Genomic DNA, 12,142 nt, shown 5'->3' with positions numbered 1-12,142 from the left:
TGAAATAGATCATGGTAAGATTTGATGAGAAACACAAAACTCTTCAATAGGGTAGCAGCAGTTAAACAAAGCTAGAGCATATTTAAATTAAATGGCTTAAGGCTAAGTCTGTGACTAGCAATGCCATGAGAAAAAGAGCTCATTCTAGGTAATATACCATATACACAATGCATATTAAATACAAAAAAGAAATCCAGAATTTTCTGGATATTTACCTACCGGCTGTACCAAATCAGTGCTTGTCTATATGAGTAAAAAAATAATAACAATAAATAAGCATAAACATAATCTTAAGGCAAGAGAAGAAAATTCCCTAGCACATTAAAATCCCAGGCTGTCCAGAGTCAACATACTGCTGAAGACTTTGGCTTTTATTGGTCTGAGATTAAATTTTGCAACTTCTTTTATAATAGGAATGAGTTTTGGTCCACTATTGTTGACTACACAATTGAAACATGAAGAAAGCTCTAGTCATTTTCTAATATCAAAAAGGACATTTTATGGCTATTACATGACTTTTGCTTTAGAAGACTCTGAAATGCAAAGTTTCAAATAAAGAAGCAAGCCTGAGGACACCAGAATAAGACCAAGCATTAGCAGTCACAAAATTACACAGCATCATATGCTCTGATACAGTAACAGAATCAAACCTTTCCCCAAATTCATCCTGCCCTTGGTTCTGCCTTTGGAGGATGATCTGATGTACTAACCACTCTGCCTGCCTAGAGGATTTTCCTCTTGTTTCCCCCTCAACCTAGAAGACTTGTCTGCACACAAAGAAATAACCCCAGGGAGCTGAGAAGATTAAGAAACGTGAACCATTATGTCTTACAATCTTGTCACTGTTAACATTTCTAGCAGGTCTGTCTTCTGAATTAGCCAATGCTCCTTCTAGATGGTGTAATACTTTCACCCTCTCCATACCCTTCCCAGCTAGGGAAGGTAAGGTGTGTTATAACGCCAACTAAAGATATGAAATATTGGAATAACAAAAATTAGTATTGTCCTCTTCATCTTAAAAAAATTAACACAAAGTTGAGGCTAGGATTCCAATGTTCTGAATGTCAACCCATGTATCCCTTTTTGTGAATATCCAAGTAAAACTATGTCGCTAGAAAAGATGTTTTCGTTCAACAATTTTTTAGCTCTTCTCTTGAGGGCTTTCCATGATGCTTTAAGCTCCTGTGGAAGGGAAGGGGACAGTCATTTTTCTGTTTTAAGGGAAGAAAGTAACAACTTCACTTCAGAAGACCAGGCTCCTGAATAGCTAGTTCTGGACAACTTTCCCGTTGCTGTCTCACTGAAAGAGAAGAAAACGTGAAACTCAAGTTGAGTTTCCAGGTGAGCAAGGGCTCTTCTAAGATAGGGTAGATAACGGCCCTACCCCAAGAGAAGTGAGGCTCTATATGGGTGCAGTCATTTTCTTCATTTTATTTATTTATTTGAAACTTTGCATTTTCTTAATTTCACAGATGCTGCCACCACCAAACTCTGTGTTTTATTCTCAATTCTAAATTCTGGAAGTATTCACCCTTGCACATCAGATTAGCTGAATAAGTACCATCAGCAGTAATATCTACTTTGTACTGATACAGGACAGACATTGGGCTAAGTACTCTACAACTATTATCTCATTTCATCCCCACGCGACGCTTTGAGGTAGGTATCATTACTTTTATTTTACAGATGAGAGAAACTGAGGTTTAAAGAGTTTTGGAAATTGTTCAAAGTCATATTGTTATAAGAACTAGAGTCTGGACTCAAATCCAGGGCTGTCTGGCTCTAAAGCTCAAATCCTCACTGACTATAAACTTCACTGAAAATAATATGAAAAAATGGTTCCCCGTGTAGAGCAGCTCATCATTTACATTTTCTCATCCATACTTTTCATGCATTCTACAAGCAATAACAAATATGCATGCCCTTCACTACAACATTTCCTCTGGCCACTTATAATCACAGGAAGATGCACGAAGGAGCACAACACTGAATTCTTGCTAGCCCAGGAGTCCGGCACTGACACTCTTTTCCTCACCATTGTCTCCATGTGCAGGTATATGCTTAGAAACCATCAGGGAGCTGCTGATTGTTCTAGAGGACTACATCGTCATCAGAAATGTCTGGGCCTTCTTTCCATCACAGGTGAAATAAAATAGAACAAGGTTCCCAAATATCTAGCAATCCAGACACACCAAAATACAGAGTTCTTTGTTCTCTTACCGTCCATAGGTCCCAGGGCAATGTCTGAAAGCAAACAGAGAAACACCAATATCATTAGCGGACAAATCCCAAGCATGTAAAAAATGCTTAGAGGTGATACAAGTTCTTGAAGTAAAATCATAAACATTTTAGAAACACATAGGACAGCACTGTGCAATAGAACTTTCTATGGTGATGAGAATGTTACATATCTGTGCTGTCCAATATGGTGGCCACTAGTCACATGTGCTATTGAGCACTTGAAATGTGCACGTGTAGCAGAACCAAACTTTAAATTTTACATTCTTATATTTAACTTAGATTTAAAATATCCACATGTGGCTAGTGGCTACCATATTGGATGGCATAGGTCTAGTCAATCTGCTTCTCGCTCTATGAGTGAAAACTATATTTGAAACATGATGAAAGGGTTTACCTAAACACACACACAATTAAAATGAAGTAAACCTGATGCTCAGATGTTAGAATTTATCATGGCTTTGAAGAAATGCAGTTCCTAATCACTGCTAATGCGCTCTCCTCTCCCCAACACTCCTTACCAAACTCAAGAGGATGACCTGTTTGATGGTAAATGACCTCCAGAAAAGTTCTTCAATATGTTGAATTAGGTGATAACACACAGCTCAATTCATTAGCAATCGTGCACATTAGCAGGGTGCCTCCTAACACGTGGGTGAATTACACTTACTGCTGGTATTTTCATTATGAAGCTTATTGATCCCGGGGGATGAATCCAGATGGTTCAAATGACTTTCACTGTGGGTGGGGAAGGTGGGGGAGACCTCTCTTTCTTATTTGCTTTGTGACTGAGAAGGACTGTCAAAGCCACCTCCTTTTCTGCTCATGTCTTTGGACTAGAAGAGATCCACGTTTGTGCACTTGTTTAGCATCTCTAAAAGTGCACAGAAAATTAAGAGAGCCTGGCACTCGCACCTGAAGAATGTGACAGTTTCCAGAGGGGATTATGGATGTCTGGTTTGGGTTCTGTGCTACAGAAGGTGGGCCCTGTGGTTCCAACTGAACCGCCCCCCACTACCCCCACCCCCAGCTGGTCTGAGCCTCCTCTAACGGCCCCACCCTGCGGCTCTGGGCAGCCTGGTTGGCCTCTGGGTTTGCACCCACTTGTAGAATGACTTAAGTGTAGAACAGCTCCATGGAAAGTCCGTTAGTGGCACGTGGACGCCTGCACCTTATGTGCGTTTTCTGATTCTCCAGATGGTTTATGTTTTCTTGTTTCACAGCCCCTTAAGAATCACAGCTCCTTAAATGTCCTACACATCCCTGCATCATGCAAACAGAACAGGTATTTTCTCCAAAGGAAGGAAGCAACGTGAAAAACGTGTTCATCACTCCTTACAGTCATGAAAGGATGTGTTGGCTCATGTGGACACGGCAGAGATCACAAGGTGAGGTGCTCTGTGAGCAGTAAGAACATCAGTTTAAAACGGGGTCAGGTGATGGGGAAGGGAGATCATTTTGAGTGAAGGGGAGAGAAGGTAGCAGATCCTAACAGCTCTGTGCTTTTTTGTTATCTCAGCCTAGACTTTTCTCCTTAGCCACAAAGGAGAGACGTGATTAAAGCTGGACCACGGGACAACTCTGCAGTGCAGTGACTTAATTATGGCCACTGAGAAGCCAGAGCAGTTTATCACCTGGCCCGAGGGGAGAACAGAGGGTCGTACACAGCTTGCCCTGATGGCAGTAATGCATTTCCTCCAGAAACTAAGACCTTTGAAGATTTCACCAAGGTCATTTTTTTTGTTTGTTTAATTCTGAAGGAATCTCTTAGTCTTAAGTTCCATGATTCATGGATTCATTTAATCATAAATTGATAGAAAAGTGATTTCTCTCTTGAGTCAAACTTGCGGACAGAAATGCTGTGGCATCTCACCCCCTGATCATCACAGCATCCACTGTGGAAACTTTCCTCCTGCCACTAAAGTAATGAATGTTGGAGGGGAAGGCAGAGGAAGTCCCTTGAATTCTGCCGCTGTCTACACAGCGAGAAAGCTCTGCAAAGCTGATATTCTGAATGATATGCACATTCACTTTCTGCTTTGCTTGGTCACCAGGAGAGAATCCTCAAACTGGCTGACAATGACTACATTAGCATTTCCCAAAGTGAGTTTTAGGGACCATTCCAATGAATGTTAAGAACGTTTCATAAAACAGATTTCTGGGGTCAAATTTGGGAAAATAGGTTAACCGAGTTTAAAGCTTTTTTTTAAATTGTGGGACTATCTTGGAGACTTTAATATTCTAAGGCACATCACGAATATCCTAAAAGGAAATTAACAGAGACCCATTTTTTTTGCAAAGTACCTTTCAGACTAGTGTCTAATCAACTTAACTGCCTGATTTATTGATGTCTCAGATTTTGATTTTGATTGTATTCTAATATCACAGCCTGGAGGCCTGTAGGTTGTGACTATCACATTCTGGAATAAAGTATGGATTAAAGAGAAGCTTTATTTATTGAAGGTCACAATGAGCTGTCTGTGCCCCAGTGGTCTACTGTAAGGTATCAAGAAGGCCTCAAGACCGGGACGTTGAGCTGGGTCTCAGTTTCTAAGTTGAGTTTTGTAATACACCTTGATTAATTAATTTGAAGTATATTCTAGCATCCTTGGATTTTCTCAAACTTAAATGTGAGGCCCCAACCACGTCAAAAATACTGACATAAACAATTTTCGGGTAGCAGAATTGTGAGTTAACTTCCTTCTATGAGCATAGACAACTGTAAAGTAACTATATTCCAGAAGAATCACCCACAGGTCATGATAGCATCTACCGCCAGTACCCCTCTGATAGACACAGCGATCACAATAACTACTGAAATGGGAAAAATGTTGAGAGTGAGAAAGTCGTGAGCAGGGGAAAAGCTTGGATAAGCAAGGCCAACTCTGCATCAAACCGTCATCAAGATCACATAAGCCATCAGCATCAGCATCAAGTTCAGAACCATCAAGACTGAAAAAGATTTCTGTTGAGGCAAAGTCTCATGGTGATTTCAAAGATGCCTTAAATGCAAAGTATGAAGAAGGAAAGTAGAGCAAACAGTAAGAAGATTAAACCCCAAGCCCGAAAGTCTTGTTTAGGGAAGCCATAAACTGTATCATCCAAACCTGGACACCTCTGAGTACAAATGTGGTACTCTGGATAAACACTCTGAGATGGACGACTGCCGGCACGCTAGAATGGATGTCATCCCAGTGCTGTGGGTAGAGAAAGCTAATGGTAGGGCAGGTTGAGAATAACTGACATTAATAAAGTCCTCTTTCTACCCTTCCTTCCCGTTGGGAAGTATCTATCAACCAAGAAGAAAGGTCAATAGCCATGTGAAAGGGAGAGAGGTCAGGGGAATGCCTTCCTGAGCTTATTGAAGTTTAGGAACTCTCAGCCACAAACATCAAAAAACCCACTTGGTACCTGCGACATAGGTGAGTGAGTTATCCCAACAGAACCCGCAGAGGGCACGTCGGGCTTGAAAGGATCAAAGTCCAGATCCAACAAGGTCTCCTCTTTCTTCACTTCAGGGACTTCATTCTGTTGAAACAAATCAAAATATGCACGAGCTTGACTCTGATCGGACTTTGTGATGTAATCCATGTATAACCCTTCAATTTCAGTTGATATCTCCAAAGCTCGCTTTGATAATTTACCATTTAGGTGGCTTATCCATGGGCTCCCAGCGTCCCTAGTTAGGTATGATGAGAGAGGAAATAACCAGCTCCAGCCAAGTATAACCTAAGATGCTCAGGAACACGGCCCAGGCTCCAGGTCTCATTGTCTGTTCAGCTCCACGTCCAGGCAACAAAGAGGATGTCTCAGAAATGTATCCTAAAGCCACCAAGAGCCAAGCAATCTCCTTCTCTGCCAGCTCAGAAAACTCGGGTCAGGGTTTACAGAGGACCAGATCAACAACACGGGCTGAGGCTTGGACCCGTCACAGTCACCCACTGCTGTGACGCCCCTGGGAAGCTAAGCTTTTAAAAGGAAGGGATCATTGTCTTCTATGACCTCTTCCACCTGCCTCCTCCCCTCAGAGGTACCCCGTCCCTGGATTCAGTTATATGATCCATTCTTTATCCATAATACTGTTTGTCCCAACTGTATCTAAGAGGGAGCAAAAGAGAGAAAAACACGTCCCCCCATATTCAACACAAAACAAGCTCCTACCCCGAGAACATTTTTAGATTAGAAAGAAAGTCAAATAGAGAATGAAAGTCCTGCTATAACAATAGCAAAACAATTATGATCCTGAACCCTAACATTAGCTGACTTATTCTGGACGGCAGCTATGCTCACCGCCAGCTCTGTGTACCACCAGCGCACGTTTATTGTGCGCTCGTGACATAGCATGGGCTGGACGCTGGTCTAACCCAGGCTCAGGTCCCACAGTAAAGGTCAGAGCTGAGATAAAACCCTCACAAACTCTCCCACACTGGAGAGAACTGGGGTCAGTTTTCACACAATTCGAGTTACATGTATTTGGTATTTGATATAAGCTTCAATTTCGACCATCTGCTGCCTAGAAATTGAAGGGTCCTAACAGATAAAGTATTATATAAGAATAGAGACATTTACAGAAAAAATTTAAAGAGCAGGAGTTATTTTAATTAATGTTGATCATAGACACAAAACTTAAAAAATTTAGAAATGCAAAAAAAGCTTGGGGGCAGAAGAGATAATACCTTTTTTTTTTAGTTTATCCACACTCATTGTAGGAGGAAATCTGCTTATATCCTGCTGTTAGTCTTGAGTTATCTATTTTGCAGCAAGATTATTTCTCATACATACTTTTAAAATTTGACAAGAATAACGCTCTTCTGAGATCCCTCTTTCTTTAATAATTACAGTCACAAAACTATCAACTGATTCCCTCAGCCCCTATTCAAGATCTGCATGAGTGTTGTTTTTCATCGACTTGTATATTGGTACAAATTACACTTTTAAAATTCTACAAACACTTAGAAGCTAGGCACTGCTCTAAGAACTTGATACATACAAACATTAACTCACGTTAATGGACTTTGTTACCTTTTAAAGAATTACTTTATTATATTCCCCCAAATTGCATTTTGCCTGCACTGTTAATCCTTTAAAAAAAAATCAAGGGGCAGATGGCATCATTTTCCCATTTGGGGATGAGGAGAATGGGCTGAACCAGGTTGTCTACTGTTCTTTGACTCCAATGCTATTCCAGGCTGCTGCAGGGACCTGGTCCCACATCTTAGGAACCCCTGAGATGTACAAAGGGATTCTTGACGTTCTGCAAGTCCTCCATAAAAATTTAGCCCACACAAACATGTCCATTAGTCCCTTGTGAGCAAAACAGATCCCCTTAAGGAAGCTCAAATGGGAATTTAAAGATCAAGAATAAAAAACATTAGACTATACTGAGCTATGCTTTGACCTTGATTGAAATAAATCTGGGTTTGCACCCCAATTTTGCCACTTGCTAGCTGTTTCTCTCTGGGCAGTTAATTCAGCTTCTTTGAGCCTCCATTTCTTCATGCATAAAATGAGAGTAATAATAATACCTGGTAAGACAACCATGAGTAATAAAGACAAGAAACGCACTGAAGATATTATATTGGAGATACCCAAAATGGAAAGAAGCCATATTGTTACTAATTACTACTGGTAATGATGTCTATCTGTGTAAAATTACTGTCATCAAATATCCATCATACCAGTGTGGCTGCCTTCAAAATGTGTAACTGCCTTCTTCAGGCTCAATTTCTATTTGGTTTTGCTCCCTTAATCTTAAGGGTTATCCCTTAAGGCACTCATACCAAAGAGTAATTTAATACAGCTACAAAAAGAGCAAAAAAGGGGTTGCCTGTTTCTGCAGCATTCCTTTATAAAAGGGCACAGAAGTACTCACAACGCTGTCATTACATGTCGAAACACAGTGACATGTAATTTCCCTTAACATAACAAAAGAAAACTAATCTTTTCTCATTCCTCACACCTGCATCACCACTGGAGTAGATCTGACACAGTCCCAATATTCTTAAGCTTTTTGGGAGCTCGATCCCAACTACTGTTTCACCATCAACAGTCTGGAAGAGGTGATCTGGGGTGTGCACCTAGGAAAAGAGACTACATGTGGAAGTCACAGTGACGGAAAATATCCAAAGGGAAATACTACCAATTATAATAACCTTCTGTGCTGTATTTCATGAAGTGTCTTCTGCTAGAGACATCCTAAGTTTACAATTAAGGTACTGGACTTCCTCCAGTGTAGTGTACAACTGAGCATAATCCTTATGCCTAGCCTTGCCCTGGCCTCATGACAGATGGAGTTCACTTCATTAGATGGAGTTCCCTTCCTTATCCCTTGACTTGGGGGTGACCACGTGTCATGCGTTGGCCAAGCGATATTAGTGAACATAATGGAAGCAAAGGCTTGAAATGTGCTTGCGTGGCTGACCTGCTTTTTTTGGATTCCTGCCATTCACTTCGATAAGTACAAGCTTTGTGCAGCCACTGGCCAAAGAGGATGGTAGACACATGGAACACACCTGGGCCCGTCATAACTAATTTTTCAACACTAGTGTTAAAGAGAAATTCTTGAAAGTGGCCACACAAAAAAAGACATGTCACTTAGGAGGAATGATGTAAAAATAATAGCGGATTTATCACCAGAAATAATGTAAGCAAAAAGATGGTGAATCAATATCTTTGAGGTACCAAAAGGAGGAAACTGCCAACCTGGAATTCTGTGCATCTTAAACATATTTTTAAAACACAAAAAGGAGATGGAGAGTTTTTTCGGACATACAAAAGCAGACAGAACTTATCACATCAGATCTGCACTAGAACTAATGTGAACGAATATTTTTCATGCACAAGAAATGCTATCAGATGGAAATAATGGATCCACATAGAGGAATGAAGAGTAACTACCTAGTAAGTAAGTATATATGACTTTAGTTATTATTTAAATCTCCTTAAACGATAATTGATTGCTTAAATAAAAATAATAACAAAGTAATGTGAAGTTACCTCACATGAAAAAATAAACTCCATGACAAAACAGAACAAAAACCAGAAGGAAAGAAATGTAAGTATACTACTGTGAGGTTTTTACACTATACCTGAAATGGTGTACTACTGTTTGAAGGTAGATTGTGATAAGTAATTTAAGCCTTAAAGCAAGCTCTAAAACAACAAAATAATGTTATAGCTAATGAGCAAAAGAAATAAAAGAGGATAATACAAATGATGGATTAATCCAAAAGAAGGCAGATAAATGAGGTAGAAGGAATAAAACAGAAGGAACAATAGAAAAAAAAATCAAGCTGCTAGATTTAAACTTCACCATGTGAATAATCCCCTTGAATAAAAATGGTCTATATGATATACATGAAAGGCAGAGATTGTCAGGTTGAATTTAAAAGATCAAGACTCAACCAGACACTGCCTACAAGAAACTAACTTCAAATACAGAAACACAAATAGGTTAAAAGTAAAAAGATGGAAAAAGATATAGGTGCCAACCTACAAAAGAAAGCTAAAATAGCTCTATTAACATCCACCAAAGTATATCTCAAATCAAAAAGTATATCAGGGATAAAGAAGGTTATTTCCTGAAAGGAGTCAATTCCTAAACATCTGTACATTCAATTACAGAGCTTCAAAATACATGAAGCAAGAACCAAGAAAGCAGCAAAATGTAACAGAGAAATGCATAATTTCGTAGAGGAAATTTCAATAGTTCACTGTGAATAGTAGAACAAGTAGAGAGAAAATAAACAAGGTTACAGAAGACATAGACATCACTCTGACCCAATCTGACCTAACTCACACTTATAAAGCATTGAACGCAACAGCAGAACACATTTTCTTTCTGAGTATACATGAAATGTGGAACATGGCAGACAATATTCTGGGCGCATACAACAGGTCTCAACATATTCAAAAATATTCAAGTCATACAAGTATTTTCTCTGACTTCACTGGAATTAAGTTAGGAATCAGTAACAATTATCTCTGGAAAATCCTCCAATATTTGGACAAAAATGACACTTTATTAACAACCTGATGAGACAAAGAAGTCATAGTGGAAATTAGAAAACACTCTGAATTGAATGAAAATGCAAACAACACAACAAAATTTGTGAGATGCTGTTAAAGCAGTACTTGGGGGAAATTTTATAGCACTAAACCTCTGTTTAAGAAAAGAAGAAAGGTCTCAAGTCAGTAAATCTCAGGCTCTACTCGGGACAAAAATACACACAGCAAGTAAAACCCTAAATAGAAATGGGGAAAGTTATACAGATAAAAGTGGAAACTAATGAAACAGAAAACAAGAAAGAGAGAAAATATGAATATCAATAAAACCAAAGGTAGTTTTAATCTTTGAGAAGATTCATAAAATTGATGTCTCCAGTCAGACTGATCGGGGTAAAAAGAAGATAGAGAGAGGGCACAAATTATCAATATCAGAAATGAGAGAGGGGGCAGAGCCACAGACATTAGAAAGAATATTAAGGAACTACTATGAACCACTTTATTTCAATACATTTATTTGACAACTTAGATGAAACAGACAAATTTCTTAAGAAGCATAAACTCCCAAGGCTTACTTAAAAAGAAATGATCTGAACTGCTCTATATCTATTAAAGGAATTGCATTTATAGATTTGTCCATTAATAATAATAATAATAATAATAATAATAGTGATAACAACCCTTGAGTCCCAAATGGCTTTTCTGGTGAATTCTACCAAACATTTAAGGAAGAAAAAATACCAATACCATACAATCTTTTCCTGGAAAATTGAAGATGAGCAGGTACTTCCCAATTCATTCTATGAGTCAAGTATTATCCCAGTATTAAAATGAGAAAAAGACATTGTTTAAAAAAAATACCATGTGGACTAATAAACCTCATGATTATAGACAGAAAAATTCTAGAAAAAGCTTTGGCAAATTGAATAAAAATATGTATACAAGTATAATGCAACATGACCAAATGGAATTAATCTCAGGAATGCATGACTGATTTACCACGTGAAAACCAATGAATATACTTCATCATATTAACAAATTAAAAAAGAAAACTCACATGATCATCTTAATAGTGTAGAAAAAGAATCTGAAAAAATCCACCTCCAGTCCTGTCCAAAACTCTGAACAAGGTAAGTAAAAAAGTCAACTTCCTCAATCTAGAACAGGATATTACAAAAACCTACAACTATCATTATGCTTATTAATAACAAAAGACTGGACGCTTTTCCCCTTAGATCAAGAAGGCAAGGATGACTGCTTCACCACTTCTATTCAACACTTTACTGGTAGTACCAGATAGTGAAATAAGGCAGGAAAAGGAAATAAATGGCATCTAGATTAGAAAGGAAGAAGTAATACTGTCCTTATTCACAGAAGATATGATCACTTGTATAGAAAATCCAATGAAATCTGCAAAAAAGCTAAGGAACTAATATTGAGTTTAACAAAGCTGCAAGATACAGCATCAATACACAAAAATCAGTTATATTTATATGTAAATAGTATAAAAACCCAGGAACTGAAATTTTAAAAATATGATTTACAGTAGCACTAAAAATATGAAATGCTTCGGGATAAATCCAACCAAAGATATGAAAGTGCCTGTACACTGAATACTACAAACTTGTGTTTATGGGTCAGACAATTCAATATTATTAAGATGTCAATGCTCCCCAAATTGATCTATAGAATCAATGCAATACCAATCATCCATAATGGGTTGAATACTGTGCCCTCCCAATCCCCCGTAAAATTCACAGTCATCAGGAACGTGTGGATGTGACCTTATTTGGCAATTGGCTCTCTGCAGAGGTAATGAAATTAAAATGAGGTCATACTGGATTAGGATGGGCCTTAATGCAATAACATGTGTCCTTATAAGAAGAGAGAATTTTGGATA

The 12,142-nt window shown here is 38.6% G+C and overlaps 1 protein-coding gene across 1 annotated transcript in view; it reads right to left on the bottom strand.

Moving 5' to 3' along the window:
* Nucleotides 1-12,142, bottom strand: part of AMPH (amphiphysin) — a 204,369-nt gene that overhangs the window by 37,879 nt on the left and 154,348 nt on the right. The window contains exons 12-14 of the mRNA XM_057731632.1: nucleotides 5,650-5,766; nucleotides 2,221-2,244; nucleotides 220-243 (exon numbers count right to left, since the gene is read on the bottom strand). Coding sequence (XP_057587615.1) covers nucleotides 220-243; nucleotides 2,221-2,244; nucleotides 5,650-5,766 — 165 coding nt within the window. The remainder of the gene's footprint in view (nucleotides 1-219; nucleotides 244-2,220; nucleotides 2,245-5,649; nucleotides 5,767-12,142) is intronic.

Source organism: Hippopotamus amphibius, chromosome 4 (assembly GCF_030028045.1).
Source record: "Hippopotamus amphibius kiboko isolate mHipAmp2 chromosome 4, mHipAmp2.hap2, whole genome shotgun sequence".
Taxonomy (NCBI): Eukaryota; Metazoa; Chordata; class Mammalia; order Artiodactyla; family Hippopotamidae; genus Hippopotamus; species Hippopotamus amphibius.
Note: the sequence above shows the minus strand (reverse complement) of the source record. Positions and strands in the feature narration are given on the sequence as shown.